The sequence below is a fragment of the Copadichromis virginalis genome, linkage group LG18 (assembly GCF_057382275.1).
Source record: "Copadichromis virginalis isolate Kocher_CV1m ecotype Utaka linkage group LG18, C_Virginalis_male_GT1.1, whole genome shotgun sequence".
Classification (NCBI taxonomy): Eukaryota; Metazoa; Chordata; class Actinopteri; order Cichliformes; family Cichlidae; genus Copadichromis; species Copadichromis virginalis.
This window is the reverse complement of record NC_140635.1, coordinates 38,067,885-38,091,185: the sequence shown is the minus strand read 5'-3', so window position 1 is coordinate 38,091,185 and position 23,301 is coordinate 38,067,885. Positions and strand designations below refer to the sequence as shown.

Genomic DNA, 23,301 nt, shown 5'->3' with positions numbered 1-23,301 from the left:
TCAGATGATTAAAAAAAACGAGGGGAAAAAGTGCAAAATGACACCAAAATGTTGACAAGTAGGAACAAAATGATCACAGAGATGCTAAAAGACAGCCAAGAAGAGCATCGCTAATTGTAAGCATGTTAGGGGGCTAAAACAGGAGGCTTGAGGCAGAGATGAGCTGTAAACCGACCATGTGTTTATTCACCAACATTAACAATGCCAAACCATAACACATAATAAAGCGATGCAGCCCAGTGGTGGGACATGGTTCCAGCAGCCTCTGATGTCAGTGCGCTGTTGCTAACTGGCCCTCGACCATAACCTCATCTGGGGTTACGTGCTAAACCAAACTAAAAACTGCAGGGATTTTCTGCAGGGAGAAAATGTACGTGAGACACAATCTTGTCACCAGAATACTCAGTTAGGATATAATTTGGCCCTCCTACCTATATGCACATCAGGTAAATATTAAAGTAATATTTCCCACCTAGGCAGACATTAACCAGCACTCACTGAAGGACTGCCAACAAGAAAAACCTGAAGACAAATAACCAATAAAAACACGTCAGACTTCTTCTATGACTGTCATCTTTTACACAAATGTCATGATTACTCATGTATGTTAATCTAGCCAAGCAATGAAGAAGACCTTCATTACACATTAAAAAGTAATAAATAACCATAAAGAAGCCCTTTTAAGCACGAGCGCTGGAAAACAACAGGGACCAATTATGTAAAGTCAAACTATGTAAAATCATCCAATAGTCCACTTCACATGCACCGTCAGAACCGTTTGGTTTACGTGCAGCTTGGATAGAGTGCTCAGGGGGCAGGACACATGGAAACCTTTGCTGTGAATGAAGGAGAAAATTACCTACACTGTTGTCTGTGCTGCAGGACATCACAGTTTCTGTTGGAGACCTGGTAGGACTCTGCTTCAGGCCAACAGCGTCAGACATTTTCTTCAATTCAGTGTTATTTATACAGCGCCAATTAACAGCAACAGTCACCTCAAGGTGCTTTATATTGTAAGCTAGACCCTACAATAATACTTCATTTCAGTTCATTTAGTTAATATAAGACAGTAGACATAATGAAATTTCATTTATTTTCAACGAACGGCAAGGTATAAAAGTACTTTTTACAAATGACACCAAAATAATAACAGTAAAAAAAACCAAACTGAAATAGTAATATCTATACTGATGTGGACTAGGTAATGTGTTAGTAAGGAAAGGATGCTAAGGCAAATCAACCTACAGAGGGCTGAATTTAAGGACACCCTAAAAATCAAAGTGGAATGATGAGTGGATGGTGTTCTGGGGGATTACCTCCCAAATCTGGACCAGGGCATCACCTCCACCTCCACTCTCCCACAAGAGCACTGGTATTGTTGTGCACAGTGTTGGGTAAGTTACTTTAAATTAGTAACTTAGTTACATTACTAGTTACTTCTATCAAAAGTAACTCAGTTACTTCAAGTTACTCGTTATTTTCAAAGTAACTAGTTACTAGGGAAAGTAACTTTGGCTTTACTCAGAATTCTCTTGTTAACGTGTTGCTAACGGGATACCCAGCCAGACTGCCAGTCTTCTAGCTTGCTTACTTGCCACAGTGCACTGTGCCACCTACCAATAGAAAGGAAAAGATAATGTGCACATTTCCACAAGAGAAATCCCACGCCTGGACCGTTGTTGACTGCTGCCATGATTCTAGCCTGCGTCACAGCGTCATGTGTGCTTTTTACATCCAACACAAAAACTGCAGTCGTGGTGCTTTCGATTGTACTCAGAACTCGGAAATTCTGCCTTCTGAATAGGAAGATGTAGGTAACACCAGACTGCAGATGAGCTGCATACAGGGCTGGACTGGCCCACCATTATAGGAAACATCATAAAGCCTTTGAATGAAAACAAATGCTGTTGTGACAGTGATGTGCACTGTCTTGTTGGTATATATGTATCAATCTATCAATCGTTTGTTGTAAGATTCAGATAATTATTTATTAAAAGGTAGACATTTTAAATGCGAATAAGAAAGAAAAGTATTTCTTTGTGCCCACCTCTCCCTGTTAATGCCCTATCTGGCCCCCTGGCAACACTTTCCTAGACCCGCCCCTGCACAGTTACCAGCTGTCAGCTACATAAAAAAAGGATCCTGGGGTTATTTGTCTCTCAGAAACAGCTCATAACTTCAACTCATTCATGTTAACTAAAAGGTAAACCTGTTTCTCCATCACCTGTTCAGCTCTGATGATTCAGTAAGGACATCTCCTGGTTTCATCTTCATGTTTCCCTCTCACCACATATCCAAACAGACATCATGACCAGCAGCTTTACAGCTGTGGCTCCAGAAAACATCAGCTGATACTAGAAAGTAATATTAAATACATTCTAACAACAGCTGATCAAGCTTAAACGTGCTGCTGTTGTTTAGCGCGACATCCGCTGGTTTCCTCTTTCTGGCGCAAAGTGGGCGATAAACAAACAAGAGAGAAAAGCCGATCAGCTGATCACTGATCAGTTTCATGACTGAAGTAGCAACAGGAGAGAGAGGGAGAGAGAAGAGGCAGCTGTGCAGCAAAGACACAGAATAACTCCAGCTTTGTGTCTTTTTCCCTTCTAGCTGAAGTCCGGGACAAACTGTGTTCCTTCTCAGCTCAATACGCGTAATATTTTCTCTGAATACGAGATGATTCTGTGTTTTTGGGGACGGTTGGCAAATCTACTAACTAACCTTATGAATAAAATAAAGTTCACTATCAGTAACATCATAGCACCACCCAGCTGTATGGAAACTCCGTCATGCTAGCTAGTAGCAGTACGAGTTATTGTAACTGACTGTAAAAAGTCAGCACAACGAAAATAAACTCCACCTAAACTTGGTTTATATCTGACCCAGATAGACTGCAGGTCATAACTTCTTACCTGAAGTTCAGTTCACCTGATACTCGGACCGGCGGCCGCCTCGGGTCTCTCCTCCTCCTGCGTCCCCTTTCCCTCCTCCACCTGCTGGCCTCCACCACTTGCTAATGTTACTGAATCTGTGGAAGCTCCGTGATAGCCACCACACAAAGTAACGAATAACGAGCCTATCTAAATCCCAGTAACGATTAACGCGTTCCTGATTTTGGCATAATAATTAGTTACCGTGCTCGTTACCAGAATAATAACGTAGTTACTGTAACGCGTTACTTAATAACACGTTAGTCCCTACACTGGTTGTGCACTAGGAGGAATCCAGGACCCACCACACCAGCTTAGGGTCTGACAATGGGTCCAAGGATTTTTAGTCCATTTTTATTTACACAGCGCCAAATCACAACAACAGTCACTTCAAGGTGCTTTATATTGTAAAGTAGACCCTACAGTAATACATACAGAGAAAACCCCAACAAGCACTTTGGCGACAGTGGGAAGGAAAAACTCCCTTTTAACAGGAAGAAACCTCCAACAGAACCAGGCTCAGGGAGGGGCGGGGCCCTCTGCTGTGATTGGTTGGGGTGAGAGAAGGAAGACAGGATAAAGACATGCTGTGGAAGAGAGACAGAGGTTAATAACAGATATGATTCAATGCAGAGAGGTCTGTTAACACATAGTGAGTGAAGAAGAAACACCCAGTGCATCATGGGAATATCCGGCAGCCTACACCTATTGCAGAATAACTAAGGGAGGATTCAGGGTCACCTGGTCCAGCCCTAACTATATGCTTTAGCAAAAAGGAAAGTTTGAAACCTAATCTTGAAAGTAGAGATCACAATAGCTAATAGCAGTCAGCGTGCTAGCCTGTAGAGCTCTGCGTCTCTCCATGGCCTCCCCAGAGCATCACCGACCCACCATCAAACCAGTCATTCTGAATGATATTACAGGCAGCAGGTTGTTCTCCACAGCTTCTGCAGACCCTTCTATGTCTGCCACATTGTTTGGTCAGAGACATTCATGCCAGTGCCTGCTGGAGGTAATTTTGTAGGACTGGGAGTGCTGGTTCTGTTTCTCCTTGCACAAGGAAGCAGGAAGGTCCTGCTGATGAGGTAAGGACCTTTGGCTACGTTCACACTGCAGGTCTTAATGCTCAATTCCAATTGTTTGATCAAATCCAATTTTTTTGTCTGCTTGTTCACACGACAAATAAAAAGTGACAGCAAACGCGCTCTAGTGTGAACCTTCAAAGCGGCCGCATGTGCAAAAGAAGGCATCACACAGAACGCGCTCTGTTTGGACCCAGAGCAAACAGTATTGTTTGACTGACGGACATTACATTTGGCCTAATAATGATCCTGATTGCTGTCTTAGAGGAGCGGTGCTTCAAAGGATAGCTGCAGATTTCTGTCAGAATCTGCAGATTATACAGTACAAATAAAATGTTCACGTTTCTCCAACGTTGTCTTCCAAACAGTTTCACTAACATCTACACTGGATGGCCAGGAAGCGTTCACGATGTCTTATCGGGCGCTTCTCCGGCGGAGATAATTGGCGTTTTGTCTCGTGTCAGTGACATAAAAGACGGATTTAATGCGACAAGACCATCAAACAGCAGATGCTTTCTAGAACATCAGATATGTATCGGATTCGGTACCACATACGAAAGTGACCCAGGTTGGATTTGAAAATATCGGATTTGTGCCGTTCACACTGTCACACCATGATCGGATTTGATGTGTTTTCGCCTGCAGTGTGAACGTAGCCTTTGACTGCCCTGTTCAGCTCTCCTGGAGTAACTGGCTGTCTCCTGGATTTTCTCCTATGCTCTTGACTGTGATGAGAGACAAGCCTTGTGTCAGCGGCACATATTGATGCGCCATCCAGGCAGAGTTGGACTATTTTTGCAACCTCTGGAGGCTCACCTAATGCAGCCAGTAGCAACAATGACCATAACCAAATGGATAACTAGTGACAAAACAGTCAGAAAAGATGAGAAGGGAAAAACTGTCAATGGCCCCCCACACTCCTGTTTTGGGGGTTGTCACTGTAGTGCGCCTGTTAATTTCATTAACACCAAAGCAGCTGTAACTGAGAGAAGAGCTGTCAAAGAGAAAAGGTAATTATCTGCTTAATTTGCAGAAAACCCAGAATAGTGCATCCACGGTCCTCTGGATACATTGTTACACTGTATTATTCCAAACCAGATATCTGCATTTCCTCGCTTTTTAGGTTCCCTGTGCCACCCCGACTTATATTTCATGGAAACGCCCCTGCCTTCATGTCATGTAGCGGTCAAGAGTTGTGCTATCCGGGCAAGCAGATGAGTGTGCACATGCGTGCGTGCAAGTGAGAGCAGAAGGCGTAGCTACTTCAAAGGGGGGAGGGGGGGGGGGGGGGGGTCGAAGTGGGGCACAAGGAGAGGAGCGAGGAGGGTCCGGAGGTAACGAGGAGGGAGGGGAAGTGTTGTAGGTCCCTGACATGAATGGACTATGTTCGCTAAAGGAATCGTAACTCTCCCGGTTTGCTCAATTCTCCTGCTTCATCTCCCGGTTTTCCCGCTAACGGACAGCTGGCCCGTTAAGGTAAATAACTCGGGTCGTCGCCGTTCACTTCATTCCGATCAATTCTGTGTCTGTTCAGACGTTATGAAGGGGGTCTTGGTAATTCACGGTTTTATCACCAGTTTTCGTATCAAGTTCGTAATTGATACCATCCTCCGAGTCGGTTTATTAGTAACATGGCAATGCGCTCTCTGACGTCGAGCTTCCCCGTACAGGCGGATGGGAAGATAAGTCTTCCCCAGTCCGGGGAAGTCAGGGTTCCCCTCGACGTATCCGCGTTGGACTGTAAAGAGCCATAAAACTGCTCAACACTGTTCACATTAGACGGCAAACAGACAGCAGTGAAGTGACTTAAATGTTGCTTATGATCAAAGCAGATGTAACACTAGCTGTTGAAGCTCTCCCGCAATAACTGGTGTCATATACGTTCAAACATGCCCTGTATGATGTGTGCTTTATGTTTGAAGCCAAATGAAAAAGCGTCTTTTGTCTTCGGTGGTTCAGTGTTTGGGCTGTTCTGCCGCTTCCCCCATTCAGCTTTCCTGCTTGTTTATCACAGTGTGGCTAAAAACATCAGCTTCTTGAACTACTGTCTAATTCAAACAGATGGTTTGCTGCAAGAGTAGATCTCAAAATTTTATTTTTGTCTGAACTTTGCTCATTTACTAGGCTAACTACAGGTAACTAACGGAAACTTAATTAGAGCATTTTACAGTATGCAGTAGTTTCTCAGTAACAGCTGTGGTCCATACAGAGCATTTATTTTTTGAGTCAGATCCTCTGACTATAAATAAAAGATGGTCATAATAAGAAAATTACTCTTATTCACAAAAAGGGACTCAATGCTCTGTGGAATATGACCCCAAGCTGGACCCACAAACTCAACAGGAAAATGTTTACTAAAGGTCATAGATACAGAGGGCTGAGAGACATTTTCCCATGGACATCTATACAACCAGAGAGCGGTTTCTAAAGAGAATGTGAGTTTAAGACACGTGTGTGTTGGCTTCACTCTTCATGCCTAGAAGCTGCATATCCCTCTTTTATACTGTCTGGGCCATCCCATCGTCTCATATTTATTAAGTTTTAAACTTGGTCAGCAAGTTGCATCCGTAAACTGTATGGGTGCTAAGGAACACAATAATGGGATGCATGGGTTTCACTCAGTTAAACTACAGCATATATTTCTTGGATGAACCGTATCAGACAGCAATACATATCTGTAATATACAGTGGGTAAAATTAGTATTGAACACATCACCAATTTTTATACTTATAAAAGTGCTATTGACATTAAATTTTCAATAGATGTTGTCAACAACCCATCCAATCCCCACATGCTAAAAAGAAAAAAAAAATCAAACCATAGATGTCCATAAATGATGTGCAATGATGAGAAATGACAGAGGGAACCAGTATCGAACATGTTTACTGAAATGGATTCAATACGTCGTACAAAAGCGTTTGTTGGCTTCAATACGCCTGCTGTATGCAGAAACTAGTCACAGTGACAGGTGTGATTTTACCCGTGCTGCCACACAGTCCAGAAGGTTCCGGGTCATTCTAGCAGCTTTGGTTTGTCTCTCTGAAACTAACCGAGTTTGTTGGCTGTGTTTGGCATCACTGTCCCCTCGTTTCATCTTCATCATCCTGGTAGGTGGCAGCAGGTTTTTATCAAGACTCTCAGGACATTTTTCCACTCATCCTTTAATTATTTGAATCACAGTGCTGTATGCTGAAAAACAGCCCCACACCATTTGGTGTTTTGGGGGTGCAGTGCCGTTCACCTCCAAACATGGGGTGTATTCTGGCATCCAGAGGTCAGTTTTGGTCTCATGTGACCAGACTCTACTCTCCCAGTTTTTCCCAGGCTTGTCTAAATGTTGTTCAGCAAACTTTAAATGTACCTCATTATGTTTGTGCTTCATTATACTTGCTGTCCCTGTGTGGAGACTGAAACACTGGGTGGATTGAGAGTTTACTGTTGGTCCCCAGATTGTGGAATGGGTTGTTCCTGTTAGATTGGCCCCAGCAGTTGCAGTTTTTAAATCATGTTTAACCTCCAAAGACCCAAACTCTTTCATGGCATGCATTTTTAATTTTTCTTTGCTATTTGGGTTGATTGGGACCTAAAGAATGTAAAAACAAAGAATTACCAATTCTTTTTTTTTTTTTTACCTAATTTTTGTTTTTGAGAAAAATGAGATCCACATATGAGGACATTTGTTTCAAATTTTGATAGCACAGTGGCAGTATAATGTCCTCGTGAGTGGATATCAGGCCCTTGTAGAGAAAAATTAAGTATTTTGGTCTAGATGTCCCAAAATGTGATGCCCACATATGTGGACGCCAGGTCATAGGAGGTTAAAAAAAAAGCCTTTGGATTTCAATGTGAGTACTACTGTTAGCGTCCAGGTAGTTTTAGTCAGTTTTTTCATCAATTTTAATCTTTTGTACCCTTTTTAAGACTTATGTTTATGTATTGTACATTTTGTGTTTTTATTTTTCTGTTTTGTATTTTTTGTCTTCTTTATTTGATATGTGTTTGTGTATTTTATTGTCGCCGTCTTCTAACTGGAAAGCACTTTGGGTAACTAAATTCCTTTAAAGTGCTCTATTTTAAAGTCAGTCACCAGAAGTCGTTAATAGCTTTACGTATCGGGCAATTAAGAACAAACTGAACAGGATCGTCAGAACTGCTGGAAAAATATTAATCAGCAACAAACTTCATTGGATAAACTGTATCATCAGGCTGTTTAAGGAAGGTCCGGTTTATTGTTGCTGACGGTGAACACCCTCTTTACTCTGACTTTGAGTTAATGCGCTCAGGATGATGATATAGGACGCCTGTCTAGAACAAAAAAGTTGTATAAGGCGTCATTGAGAATATATAGACTTGAATGATTGCCTATGTTGGATTCTCTCCAACAACCATAAACTGCAATATTTGGTCCATCTTTGTAAAGTTTTCCTGATTATATCTCCTCCACGTCACCTCCAACTCACGGGTTATCATCCAGTTCCAGGCTTCTTTACCCATTTAAAAAAAACTAAATCAAATTAATCTCCTTTTTCAAAACGTCCTTGTTTCCTGTCTTTCTAAATAGCAGCTGCTCACCTGTTAGGACACCTAAACTTTGCCCTGTGCAAAAATCCACAAGCTGCGCTTTTAACCATCTCTCCTTGACACAGTCACTCTGGACAGATCTTCTGAAACTGAACGGCAAGTCTGGTAACTTCTGCTCACCAACTGGAATGGAATCACTTTCTTTTATCATGTTCAGCTGTCCTACCCTGAGGATATTCAGCTCTACACACATGCTGCTCTTTCTGCCAGATTTGGGGATTATTATAAAATGCACCTAGTATTCAGTGCGGGTTTTTTATGGAGCCATGAATGGTCAAAAAGATCCATTCCCATCCACTGAGACAACCTTGCCACCGTAGACCAATTAACAAAGGCCAAAGAAATTCCCCTTCCATCATGAAGCTGTCAGCCACCAGTTCTTACTCAGAACAGATCCGTTATCATTCCACCGCTGTCTCCCTGTCTCGTCGTTCAGAGCCTCGGCCCTCATGCAGAGGCAGTCCCGATGCAAGTACCTAGATTTTTGGCCACAACATTCGAGATCTAAACCCCAGCATTGCAGAGCTCATGAGCCTTTTCCAAGAAGTTATTATCAACAGCCTTGCTCCTGGACTGAAATCAATTTTTATTAATTTCACTACCACTTTAAACTTCTTTAAACTTTAAACTTCTCTTCCCATCCATCTTCGACCTCATGCTGTCTACCTCTAACTTCGGATCTTTCTGTTATTTTCATGCTCCGTTACAGATATGCTCACTGCTACCTCGATTCATGTGCTGTTCAGAGTTTACCTCAACGACGACCAAATTCAGTTCAGATCTTTATCCCTGCATAAGTGACCTTCACCCAGTCTCCGAAGACTGCCTCGTCTTCTCTCTCAAACAAAGTAAAACCTCACCACACCTCACATTCAGACCCTCTGTTTATAACTGAGTCTGGCCACGTGGATACCAGATCCTTGTTTCTCTCACACTTCAAGATCTCTTACTGTCTGGAATATCTCCTAGTCTAATATTACTAATAACAGTATATTTAGGCCTAATACTTTGTTAATCAGATCATCATGATCTTTGGTGAATACAGTCTTAAGACGATGTTGACATTATATTGTGAAGCTTTTGAGTTTTCATGTAAGGGTGTGGTTGTAGCAGCATGCCAAACTTGGACCTTTCACCATATGACACATATATATTAGGGGTGCAACGATACACAAAATTCACGGTTCGGTTCGATACTTTGGTGTCACGGTTCGATATTTTTTCAATATAAAAAATGTTCATGCTTTTTTAATTAGTCATTTATTAAAATTATAAATATATATTTTAACTCAAAAGTACAGTTTTTAAATTTAATGTTGCTGAAACAACAAAATAATAAAAAAAAAAAAATCTATCGATCGAGAAATCGCTCATCTTTGGTAAATTGAGTTTATTACAGAGAAATGGCTCTTTCCAAAATAAAAGCTCTACTATACTCTTCTTCTGGGCTATATTCTCAGCAGCATGTTAAACATATCAGGTCCCCATAAGGAGAATCCTGTGCTAACGGCTGTCTAAATGACTCGGGTAAAGTTTGCAGCATGCGTGCTTGTTGTTTTTGTCTGCTTCCACTTGTCTTTGCACTAGGATGATGTCGGAGTAAATGTGCAGTCATATTCGTTGTGTTTCCACTAGTGCTGTCAGCGTTAATCTGAAATGACGTTAACGCCACAACACGGCAAATCTCCGTTAACGAGCCACCGCGGATCGCCCCGTGCGTGGGGCTGGACGGCCAACACGTTAACGAGCTAACTGCGCTAACGCACTAGTTCCCACCCATGTAATTGAGCATTGCGTGGCACATGCAACACACTATTTTACTTTTGTCCATGACGCGCTTACCTTCAGGGTCATACGTCACATGAAAACCAAAATAGTTCCAAACGCCAATGAATGAGGGTGGGGGAGGTTCAGTTTGCCATGTTGCAAGGAGAGCTTAGCTTCTGTCTCGCTAGCTTGCCCTGCGCTCAGTGAATCTGCGTTTGACTACTCCGCCTAGGCTGCACTGTCGAGCGCAGATCCACTGAGCGCTCAACACAGACAGCATCGTCAGAAGGAAAGTTGATAAAATAAATTAAAAATGTTGTATTGTTCGATACATATGCGTACCGAACCGAAAGCACTGTATCGAACGGTTCAATATCGATACGAGTATCGTTGCACCCCTGATATTTATATATTTGTGTTCTGTATATTGTATATCGGCATTGTACCAGTCTGTCCCAAACTTTACCTGCTTGATGGGAGTCTGAGTATGGCGACATCATCCAGTCTACATGAAATTTTCATTTATAGTTTCATGCATGATATATATCAGCATTACATACGGGTAAGTCTCTCTATCGCCCTCTAGTGGGCATAGATGGCAATCCTTACATAAACAACCCAACAGCCAATTATCATCTCAAGCTAAAGAAAACCGCATAAGCACACGATGCTGTTCACCTGCAGCACGCTCAACCGCAGTGCGCCTAGACGTGCAGCGGTGTGCGAGGGCTCTGTCATCACTGGTTGCAGGTTTAAATTTATATAAATTTTTTTCCTTTTATTTTTCTTTAAGCCGTCCTAATGTTCTCCATGTTTGTGTCTGTGCATGATTTGTCTGTCTGTGTCTGTTAGGACAGAAGTGAAGTAAGGGTGGGGCAGCATGACAGCCATCTACGATCACACGGAAGTCAAAATGGGAAACAGACAGGCAAAAAGGTGATCACTGTCTTTTGAGTTTCTTTGCATGCAGAACTGTTGTCATGTAGATTTCAGTCTGACTCTGAATTTTTGCAGGTGGGGGCATTTTTAACATGCTGGCGAGAAATATGGAGAGAAATGTGCCTCAAAAGGGTTACAGACGTGTACAGTGATTGGTGTGTACTCACAAGCATGTGCTTGCACCCACACATAAATACATAGCAATTTGAGCACATGTAAAACTGCTTCAGAATCAGAATCAGAAAGGGTTTTATTGCCAAATGTTGAGCAGGTTTACAACATTAGGAAATTGCTGCGGTGCTTCAGTGCAAACATACTGTCATAAATTACGCTTAAATAGACATGAAAATAAAAATAAGAATAAGAGTTAAAAGTGCTAAGTAGATAGATATATACATGATATATACATGAGTGCAGGTGGTGATCAGTGCAAACATGGAATGATGCAGTGAACACAGCGTAGGGTCATGTGTTAGTGGTGGGAACAGTCATACGGTTATTGTTCATGTGTCCAACAGCAGAGGGGAAGAAACTGTTCTTGTGGCGAGAGGTTCTGGTGCGAATGGACCGGAGCCTCCTGCCTGAGGGGAGCAGGTCAAACAGACTGTGTCCAGGGTGAGAAGGGTCAGCTGAGATCCGAGCTGCACGCCCCAGTGTCCTGGAGGTGTACAGGTCCTGCAGAGATGGGAGTCTGCAGCCAATCACCTTCTCAGCAGAGCGCACAACACGCTGCAGTCTCTGTTTGTCCCTGATAGTGGCTCCAGCGTACCACACGGTGATGGAGGAGGTGAGGATGGACTCGATGGTGGGCTCCCACTTCAGGTCCTGGGTGATGGTGGTACCCAGGAAGCGGAATGAGTCCACAGAGGTGATGGGGGTGTCAGTCAGGATGATGGGGGGGAGTGGGGCTGTGTGCTTCCTGAAGTCCACAATAATCTCCACTGTCTTCTGGGCATTCAGCACCAGGTTGTTGTGGCTGCACTAGGACACCAGACGTTCAACCTCCCTACTGTAGGCAGACTCATCCAAACCTGAATAAAAAAACTGGCCGTTTACACACAATTAAGTTCAGCTTATGGAGTCGGATCATTTTCTTTTTCTGTGGATACAACTATCTAAAAGTTTGAATAACAACTCCGTCTCACTCACTTACAAAACCTTAAATATGATGTGAGTCTTCAAAACTTACACACAAACCACTGCACACGTTTGTAAGTACCATTACCATTATCAAGATACCATTAAGGTAAATCTATGTTTGCCACAAGTTCCTGAAAATGTCACGGTGTAAGTCCTGTTAAGAAGTGAAGTGTTTTTGAAGCGCTTTTACTTTGAAACAGAAGTGTGGAGTTTGTATAATATACAATTACAAAGTTTAACAGAACAGGATTTGATCAGACGTTGTAAAAATACTGATGGATTATTATCATTATTACATAAAGAGACCAGATGATTGAAACAGGAGTGTTCCTATTATTGTTTATGCTCAAGTTTTAGTTGCTAATGTCAAACCAGTACATCCCAGCAGCTTGTAAGGTGGAATATTTTACCAGTTATTAGTAAAATATTTCACCTTATTCTTGACTCAATACAACAGGAGCACCAAATCAACCCATGAACACCTTAAATGTCAGCTCTCTGTTGATTGCTTTAGTCTATTCAGTTCACCGATTGCTGGGTTTTAGTGTCTCTACTGGAACTGCAGAAAAAGGCAAAAAGTGACACAGTTAATGTTTTTGGTTTCTCTTCATGCCATGGAGGAATGCAACTATCTGGTTACTACTTCACAAATTGTGTGAGGAGATAAAGAATTGGACTGGATGACTGTTCTGAGATGTGGACTGGTCTGTTGTGCTGAACAAAGGGCCAGGCCTGAAGAAGTTTACCAGTTCCTCTACGGTATACTTAACTGGAAGATCTCCTCTCATCTATGACCACAACCTCTGGATAGTTACACAAAGAATAAGATTTGGATACAAGCAAATACCTGTTAAGGTATGGCTTTATTTCTGTGCCTCTATTCTGAGCGCACATCATAACATTTTGGAAACACAAATGTTGCATTTTGAAGAGAAAATGATTTTGAGTGAAGAGAATTCATTGCTGCATGCAAGAAATGTATTTCACTGTTTGCTATTATCCACGCACACACACACACACACACACACACACACACACACACACACACACACACGCACACACACACACACACACACACAATAACAGCCACTCTCACTCAGATCTCTGCTCTGTGTGCTCACAGACATCTGCAGACCTGCTCTCAGTGTGTCGCTCTCAACATCTCTGCTCCATGCACGCTCAACTCTCTGCACACCATTATAAGTGTGCCACAAAACCAACCAATCACAGACTTGGATGCAAAAATTTTGATTGGCTGTTACAGTCTCCAATCAGTTTAAATTAGGTTAAAACCAACAATGGTATTTAAAAAAAAAAAAAATTTTAAATAGAATAATTCAACATACTAACTGAAAATGGATTTAACTACATTTTGGAGCGTGTTTTGTGGCACACTTATAATGGTGTAGAGAGTTGAGCGTGCACAGAGCAGAGATCTGAGCGAGAGGGGCTGTTATTGTGTGAGTATGGATAATAGCAAATACTGAAATACATTTCTTGCAGGCAGCAATCAATTTTCTTCGCTGAAAATAATTTTCTTCTCAAAATCCAACATGTGCACTTGCAAAAAATTTGTATTTGCGCTCAGAATAGAGGCACAAAAATAACTTGAGCTGTTCTGGAGGCGCTAACAGTACAGTCACTACACAGTAGAGCAGGGCGATATGACCAAAAATATTTATCACGATATACATTTGAAAATTTGCAATAACGATATAACTGACGACATAATTGACACTAGAGCAGGGGTCGGCAACCTGCGGCTCTTTAGTCCTTATACTGCGGCTCCGCGTGGTTTGGGAAAATAAATTACAAGTATTTAGCTGAAGTGTATTTTATTTATGTTAGTTCTTTTTAAACTTGTAGTTCTAAATTGGAAGATTATTTTGATATTGAAGTATAAAAATAAAATTATATTTTATTATTGTTCGTCGCTCAAAATAAGCGTCACACTGGCGGAAGCCGGTGTACCCGCCGAAACGCCGTGCATTTATCGAGACTTTCAACCCCAGGTAGGCCAGTTATGGATCTTCGGATCCACATTATGTCAGCAGCTCCACCGTGAACTATGTTAAAAACAAACACGCTCATGCCTCACAGATGACAGCTTACAGTCCTGCGTGAAGATGAAAGTGACTCGTACGCCCCGACTTGCAGACGCTGTGCGCAGAGGTTCAGGAGCAGAAGTCCCGTTGTAAACATATCACGGCAGACCTGACGATGTTTGCATGAACACGCTTTACAGCTTCTCTTTATTGACCACTTTTCACACACGGTTGCTGTACGCCTATAGTCGGCGCTGCAGACCACGCCCCGCAACACACATTTACCATGTAAAATAAATATAAGTAAATAAATAAATATTTACGCAGAATTTTGCAAATATTTATTTTTCATTTTTTTCAGCAGCATAGTGCTTTTTTCCAATTATTTTTTAAAAGTCAGGTCAAGGCTCCAAAAGTTCAAAGGAGATATGAGGGCGGCTCACAGCAGTTTTTGTTTCTGGATCATTTTAGTTCAGCTTTCCTTTTCTTATATTTCTTTAAGAGTTCAAAATGTGTTCATTACATAAATAAAATGTAATTTTCTCTGTAGCACTTCATGGATTTCATAAGCAACACACCTTAGTTGTTCACACAAAGCATAAAGGTAAAAAAACAATATATACAGTGTTATCTTCATTTTAGATGTCACAAAGTATTTGCGGCTCCCAGTGTTTTCTTTTGCGAGGAAACTGGGTCCAAACGGCTCTTTGGGTGATAAAGGTTGCTGACCCCTGCACTAGACAAAATACTTTACAACTCCACAACTTTATTAGTGCAATAAAAACCATCAATGTATTTCCACTTAAACAAGCAGCTGTTTTTTATCTGCATTAAAGTTATATAAAAATGTAACAGTGCAAATGCAAATTCCTCGCTGACAGTTTAACCAAAAGGCATTTCCAGTGGAAACTGGCCGACACATCCTCAGCATAACCATGTATAATATCCACAACACTTAAAAAGAGGTTAAACACACACAGTACGGTAATATTATGTTGAAGCACAGTACGTATCACTCCGCGAGGCTCCGCCTACGATAGCCGTAATGCTCCGACACTCCATCAAGCGGTGCGGCTTCGTAGCTTAGCAAAGTCGTACTGAAACATTTGACAGATTTTCGAGCGCCGTGCACATAAAATCGTTTCGAGGTCAGTAAACACAACCAGAGTTCATACATAAGGCACACGGGATTATAAGGGGCTCTGTCGACTTTCAGAAAAATCAAAGGATTGATTTTAAGTGCGCCATATTTTCCAAACAACACGGTAATAACGACGGCCCGCTAGCATGCGCTACCAAAAATAGTGCTTTGTTGTGTATCTGACGGACAAAAGCTAAACCAGTTCCACACCAGTGAAGCTGCAGCATTTTTACAAACCAGTTCAGGTTCATCTGTTTCATTCAACGATCCGCTTTCACTCTTCTCATTCTGCGTCGCCTCCATGTGCGTATGAAAACAAAGGTACTGCGCATGCGCGTTTTACCCATATTCTATCGCCATATTTCATTTTCTTATTGTTGCTCAACATTATACCGGTATTACCGTGAACGGTATGATATGGCCCAGCCCTACTACACAGCTCCTTAACAAGGTGTTTCTTGTTGGAGATCCTCAGGACTCAGTGTCTGAGGAGACCGGTGGACGGAGTAGGCATCTCAGCTTGGGCTGCTGTCCTCTTCAGCCTGAACTCCAAAAAAGTGGTAGACAACTGATGACATTGAAATTGTTACTTTTCTATAATACTTGGATACAAAAACATCTCAAGTAAGTCTGAAGTAAGTGCTTGCAGACATTTCCAGCTCCTGCAAAATATTTTCAGCATAAATAATTTACTATAAGAGGCAAAACACATTTAAATCTGAATTTGTACATTTCTGTAAACAATAATTTGGTTTAAATCAATTCTTTTGTCTTCAATAACTCATTGTTCATATTGCGATAGACCTAATGAACAGCTTGCATTGGCCTGACTAGTGTAATATTACACTTTACACAGTCGTGTTTCAGCGATTAGTGAGAAGTTTAAAAAGGTGACCTTTAATTGTCAACGTTTGGTTGGTCAGTAGGTCCACAGACCACTGTTTGGTGCCCACTTCTGTGAATGCTAAGGACGACATCTGCGTTCTTCGTAACAGTGGTGTCAACAATAACGGTCATTATTTTAATGTTTGATGGCTACAGGCTGACCTTAATGACCCACTTCACATTACTCACTGGCCTGTATATTTTCTCCCAGGAGGAGGTGTTTCAGTGGTGGGGGGAGTGGTCTACGTGGTCCTCCTGTTCCAGGAGCTGTGGAGGAGGAGTGAGGAGCCAGGAGAGACACTGTCTCATGCAGAGGTAACTGAGTGACTTTCAGATGATATTCCACCTTCTGAATATTTTGGTTTCCAATACATGTGGAGTCTCAGCCTACAGATGTAACTGTAACCCATACGCACAAACACCAAACATTGTTCTGAAGAATAAAACAGATCAGCTGTGCCGTGGCTATCGATTTGTTTAGTAATTGCAGTGTTTCTGCACCATATTAAAATCATATTAAAAGAAAACATTTACATTTTAGTACAGTCATTTCAAATACAGTAAAGTACACATACAACCTAAATTAAGGCATAAAAAGCATCTCTGTCCTTTGAAAGGCTGCCAGTATCTCCTGGATGAGACCGGTTTACATTTATTTATGTCAGATAATTAAACGAAGTGTGATTCCACAGCTGTTCCCACACAAACAGCAGCACGAGCAAGAGTCGCCCACCGACTCCAGACTTCCTGTTTTATTGTGATAGTCCTCGTCTTGTGTGTCTCATGTTAACTCGTCCCTCCTGACGTGTCCCAGCTGTCTCTACTCACTTGTCTTCTTCCTCCAAAATAAAAGTCTGTCTTTGATTTATCCTTCATTTGTCTGTGAGTCTGCACTACATTCATCACACGGATAGCAATTTTTTTTTCACCTGTCCCGTTTGGTTCTTTTAATAATAATAATAATGGATTGCATTTTTATAGCGCTTTTCGAGACCCTCAAAGCGCTTTACAATACCACTATTCATTCACTCTCACATTCACACACTGGTGGAGGCAGCTACAGTTGTACCCACAGCTGTCCTGGGACAGACTGACAGAAGCGAGGCTGCCATCAGAATGATTGTCTAAAGGCAAAGAAAGATCCCAACGGATTTACTTTACCAAATGGACCAGCCTTGCCGTATTGGTCTATTTGATTCACCTTTGCTTTTATTGTTTATTTTAATTTATTTTCACTTGCTACACACGGGACAGACTTGACTGGGGGAAAGAAAGAGGGAAAGAAAAACAGTGGGGAAGAGGGACGGTGATAAAAGGCAAAAAACAAAAACCAACAAAACAAACAGACAAAAAATCCATCTATCAATCACCTGGATCACCTGTTGAGAAAGAAAAAAGAGAAAACCAGCAAAAAAAGAGAGCAATATAATAAACAACATGATCGCAATAATCTATGTGAATATAACAGTAAATACTAAATATTGAATATTATTGTGCCGGATCGACAGAACACAGTGTGCTTTGAGGTAGGAGCCAAAAAGAGTGTAGTTTGTGTGTGTGATCACCCGTGTGTACACCTGTGAGCATGGACGCGCTTGTTTTTAAAAGGTTCCTTCATGTAATGATCTGTTAGAGGGTGTGGGGGGGCCACAGCCCCGTCCTCCAGGGCATGAAGCAGGTATGGAGGAGATCCAGACTCCAGACATCCAGAGGCCCCCAGAACACAAGAGACCAAGGAAGACCAACAGAGGGGCAGCCGCGCCACTGTCCCAGAAAGAGCTGAGGAGAGTCCCAGATGAGGGCTCACTCAGCAGCCGCGGAGCAGAAGCCAGGGGGGGTGCAGTGACGTGCCCGTGAGCTCCGCCGGCAGCCAGCTGTGCCTGAGTGACCGAGCCCCAGGCCGAGAGGCCGAGGGCACCCCACCCCTGAAGGGGCCCAGCAAGCCCCAGGCTCCAGGCCCCGATAAGCAGCCACCAAGGAGTGAGCCGGTGGGTACCTGAATGCCATCCCCAGACACAAAGACCCACCAACGCACCGATGTCTGAGGGCGTCTGCCACTGTCAGGGGAAGTGGTGGTGGGGGGAGAAAGGCCTCCAAACCTTGGAGGGCCTGAGATGTCCCCAGAAAGGTGGTGTCTGACACCCAACCTGACATATAGACACAGACATACAGGCACACACAGATACAAACATCCATTCCCACCCTCATGCTCTCATATGCACTTACTCCACACTCAACCAACGTGGAGACAGACATAAAGAGACGCTGTACACACGATCACACTCCCCAAGCGTACTCTACGAACCGGGTCTAGGTACCCTTGCCCCTGGAGGGGGGAACTGCACCCAGACCCAGGTGGTGTTACCCTTTTCCCTGCGGTGGGGGGAGGCAGACCGCCCCGACTCCGCAGCAGCAGGGAGGCCCCACACTCCAGACCGCAGTCGGACGGCCAACTCCTCCTAGCCCCCCCCACCCCAACAGGCAACACAGAACAGGGGTGTGTGAAGACTCCAAACCTCCCTCCACCCGCTCATATGTAGTGTTGATGCATGTGTGTTCTAAGGTGCATTTAAAACCCAGGAGGGCATGGAGCTACCTGCCAGAGAGCAGCAGGTAAGCGCATAGCCCCTCCTGACAGCCCTCAATGTCTACGTGTATTTAAAATTGAGAGGTGGGCAACAGCGCCAGGGGTGAGGTTGTACACCCTGACGGTCTTCTCGATGCCACTGTTGGGGCTGTGTTTCCACAAGCCCCGCTGGTTCACAAACTTATTCTCGTTAACGACAAAAACAAGGCGAACATCTTTTACTTGCTAGCAAGGGAGGCCCCAGCTGGTGTCTCAGAAAGCACTCTGAATCCTACCGCGTGGGGGCCCTACCCCCACACCAATCACAACAGCGAAGGTGGGACCAAACTATGACCCCCCACCCCCACTAGGTGATGGAGCTGATCATAGGAGCCCAGAGCAATTGATCTGATGTGGTGGCAGAGGCTGTATCAAGACTAAATATAATCTATTAGATAATTTCTATATTGGTTAGAATTAACCTCCTAGGACCTGCGTCCACATATGTGGACATCACATTTTGGGTTATTTAGACTAAAATACTCAATTTTGTTCTACAAGGGCCTGATATCCACTTAGGAGGACATTATACTGCCACTGTTCTATCAAAATTTTAAACAAATATCCTCATATGTGGCTCTCATTTTTCTTAGAAACAAAAATAAGGTTAAAAAAAATCTGGTAATTCTTTGTTTTTACATTCATCAGGTCCCAATGTGACCAAATATCAAAGAGAAATTAAAAATGCATGTCGTGGAAGAGTTCGAGTCTTTTCGAGTATTTTTCCAATTCATGAGGACAGTTTTCTTGGCTATGCATAGGGCAGTGAAAACCATATGGGCTATATTCTTTTCTGTAGTGACATTATCTAAGCTGCCCAACAAACACACTAAGGGGGAAGTTGGAATGTTACATTTCAGACACTTCGATAAGTCTTCACATATCTCGCGCCAAAACTTCTGAACTGGTGGACAGAACCAAAGAGCGTGGATATAATTGTCCGGTGAATTGGTTTGGCAGTGTGAGCAGTTGTTGGTAGACGTAAAGCCCATCTTGAACATCCGATGACCTGTATAGTGCACTCTATGTAGTATTTTGTATTGAATTAATTGAAGACTGGGATTTCTAATTAGATGAAAGGTTTTTAAGCAAATCTGAGACCAGAAGTTTAGGTCTAAGTTAACTGATAAATCCGCTTCCCATTTTGCAATAGGAAGTGATATTGATTCATCTGTTTTAGAAAGCATTCTGTATATTTTGGATAGTAATTTGGGGGTTTTAAGAGTAAGAAATTGAACCACACTTGGTGGTGTTTGTAGTTCAACTTGACCCGGTTTAAATTTCTTTTTTACTATGGATTTAATTTGTTGATATTCTAAAAATCTTTTCTTGTTGATCCCATATTGTGTAACTAGTCCGTCAAATGAAATAAATTCTGTTCCTTCTAGTATATGTTCTAAATATTTGATTCCTTTATCACTCCAATCTGAAAAGTTTATCATATTATTGTTTTGTAATATGTCAGGGTTGTTCCAGATAGGTGTACGTTTGCATGGGATTAATGAAGACGCCGTCAATTTTAGAAACTCCCACCATGCTGTCAGAGACAAGCTGATGTTGATGCTTTTGAAGCATTCATGTCGTTGGATGTTTGAGCTGATAAATGGTAGGTCTGAGATCTCTAGATTATTGCAAAGTGCTTGTTCTACATCTAGCCAAGGTTCATCTAAGAGGGTATGTTTTAGCCATCCTGAGATAAACTGAAGCCTGTTGGCTAAGAAGTAGTGCTGAAAGTTAGGCAGTTCTAGTCCTCCTTTATCCTTGGTCTTTTGTAGTGTTTTTAAGCTTATACGTGGGGGTTTATTTTTCCAAAGGAATTTGGACATACATGAATCTAGAGATCTGAACCAATCTTGTGGCGGTTTAGTTGGGATCATTGAGAATAAATAATTTATTTTTGGTAAGACCATCATTTTTATAGCGGCAACCCTTCCCATGAGTGATATGGGTAGACATTTCCATCTAGCCAGATCATCTTCTACCTTCTTTAAAAGTGGGATATGGTTTAATTTAGTTAGATCTGCAAGCTTGGGAGAAACATTAATACCTAAATATTTTATATTTCCTGATTGCAGTGGTGTAGAAGAGGAATTATGGAGGGAGCAATTAATCGGTAGAACTGTAGATTTTGACCAGTTAATTGAGTAATCTGATATTCTTGCAAGAGAGTTTATCAATTCAATCACCCCAGAGATATTGGTTTGTGAATTTTGGAGAAAGAGTAACACATCATCCGCATAAAGACTGATTTTATGTTCCACGTTCTTGCATTTTATGCCCTTAATTACTGAATTCTGTCTAATTGCTGCTGCTAGTGGTTCAATAAAAATTGCAAACAGTGAAGGGAAGAGTGGGCATCCCTGCCTGATGCCCCTCAAGAGACAGAAGCTGGAGGATGTTTGGTCATTTGTTCTGACACAAGCTGTTGGGGAGTTATATAATATTTTTAACCAGTTTATGAAAGAGGATCCAAAACCAATTTTGTGTAAAGTTGCAAATAGAAATTTCCAGTTAACTCTGTCAAATGCTTTTTCTGCGTCTAAAGAGAATATTGTAGTTTCTAGGTTTTTACTTTATGAGTAGTCTATCAAATTAAGTAATCTACGTGTATTTGTTGATGAGTGCCTACCTTTTATGAAACCAGTTTGGTCAGGATGAATTAAGAGGGAGGTTATTTTCTCCAGTCTCTTTGAGAGAGCTTTGCAGATTATTTTAATGGAAGCAGATACAGTGAGAGAGGTGTGTGTTTGGGAAATATTAACGCTGTAATGAAAGACAGATGCTGTAACTCTCTGTCCTCCCAAAGTTACACACAAACACATAAATAAGGCTATTTAGTCTCTTCTTTTAGTTCAAAATAACACACACACACACACACGATAGCCTCCTCCTAAGAAACAGATCCACTGCTTTGGCTGCTAAATAGTTTACTGTGTTTACGTCTTACTGCTGTAGGAAAGGAAGTTTTAATGAGGCCAGTACGAGCTGTAAATGTTCTCCTTCGGTCTGTTCCCACAGGCTGCAGACAAGCTTGCTGGGTTTCTACAGTGGTGTCGAGCTTCTTCTGCCATGGCCCACTTTGGAATCTGAAGAAAAAGTTTTATCCCTTTTTAATGATTATGATTTTAAAAAACACATTTGAATTTTACCTGAACAACAGTCGGGTTAGAGCTGCAACATCCCACCTACAGTGACTCAGTCTGAGAACAACAGAATGAAGTGATGATCCTAAAATGGCCTTTGCTGGGTGGGAGTATTTATGTGTCTCTCTTTGTCTTCACCCTGTGATATATTGGTGAGTTAACCCAGGTGTGTCCTGTCTGTGCAGGGATAGGCTCCAGCTCCACTTCATTTTGACCAAAGCGATTAAGAAAAACGGATGAATTTAGCAGGCAAATAAAGATACCCACTGTGCCACAGTAACCATGGTGTAGCTAGTGGGCAGTGGAAGGAAAGTGCAGGATTAGGCATGTCCATTCAAGAAAATCAGTCATCTCTAAGAGCTTACCATCTAAGGTAAGACCTGGACACTGTTGGTGGGTAGCTTGGTGACATCATCCATGATACTCAGTTATACACAGTTTATTTATTGTCAGTATGTTGGTGTGATGGACACAGGAATTATGATGGTCACAGGAATTATTAGAAAAACCAGGGTTTCCATTTAACCCCCAAAAATTATATTTACAAAAATAACAAACGTTGAGCTCATAAAAGAGGTCAAAGAAACAACTCTAAACTCAGCCCAAACAAACATAACTGACCTAAACAGGAAATGACACACAAGGGTTTATATAAGGACTGATCAGACCACCATGACACACGAGGGGTAACTAAATAAAACGCAATCATAAACCACAAAAATTATGCAGTACAGCCTGGTTTGTTTATAAAGTCAACACCAAAGAAGAACGTCAAAATCACTGAACCCTAAACTCAAATATGTAATCAAATACAAAAGCTTTTTTTTTTAACATTGTCTCCTTCAGCAGGAAGTGGTGGTGCGGTCCAATTATCCCTCTTTGTATTTAAGGGCTTTAAACCCTGGCCTCCACCTTTTGTCTGGTAACTCTCAGGGATCATGGCAGGTAAGCAGCAAGTAAAAGAAACAAAGCTTAGTCAAACAAAGTAATGAACTGGTATGAATACATAACCTAAATGTGC

At 42.0% G+C, this 23,301-nt stretch overlaps 1 protein-coding gene across 1 annotated transcript in view; it reads left to right on the top strand.

The window, feature by feature from the left end:
* The first annotated feature begins 5,337 nt into the window (after nt 1-5,337).
* Nucleotides 5,338-23,301, top strand: part of LOC146688588 (ADAMTS-like protein 2) — a 46,367-nt gene continuing 28,403 nt past the window's right edge. The window contains exons 1-3 of the mRNA XM_085439066.1: nt 5,338-5,488; nt 11,214-11,297; nt 16,723-16,826. Of these exons, the coding sequence (XP_085295192.1) occupies nt 5,396-5,488; nt 11,214-11,297; nt 16,723-16,826 (281 nt within the window). The 5' untranslated portion in view covers nt 5,338-5,395. The remainder of the gene's footprint in view (nt 5,489-11,213; nt 11,298-16,722; nt 16,827-23,301) is intronic.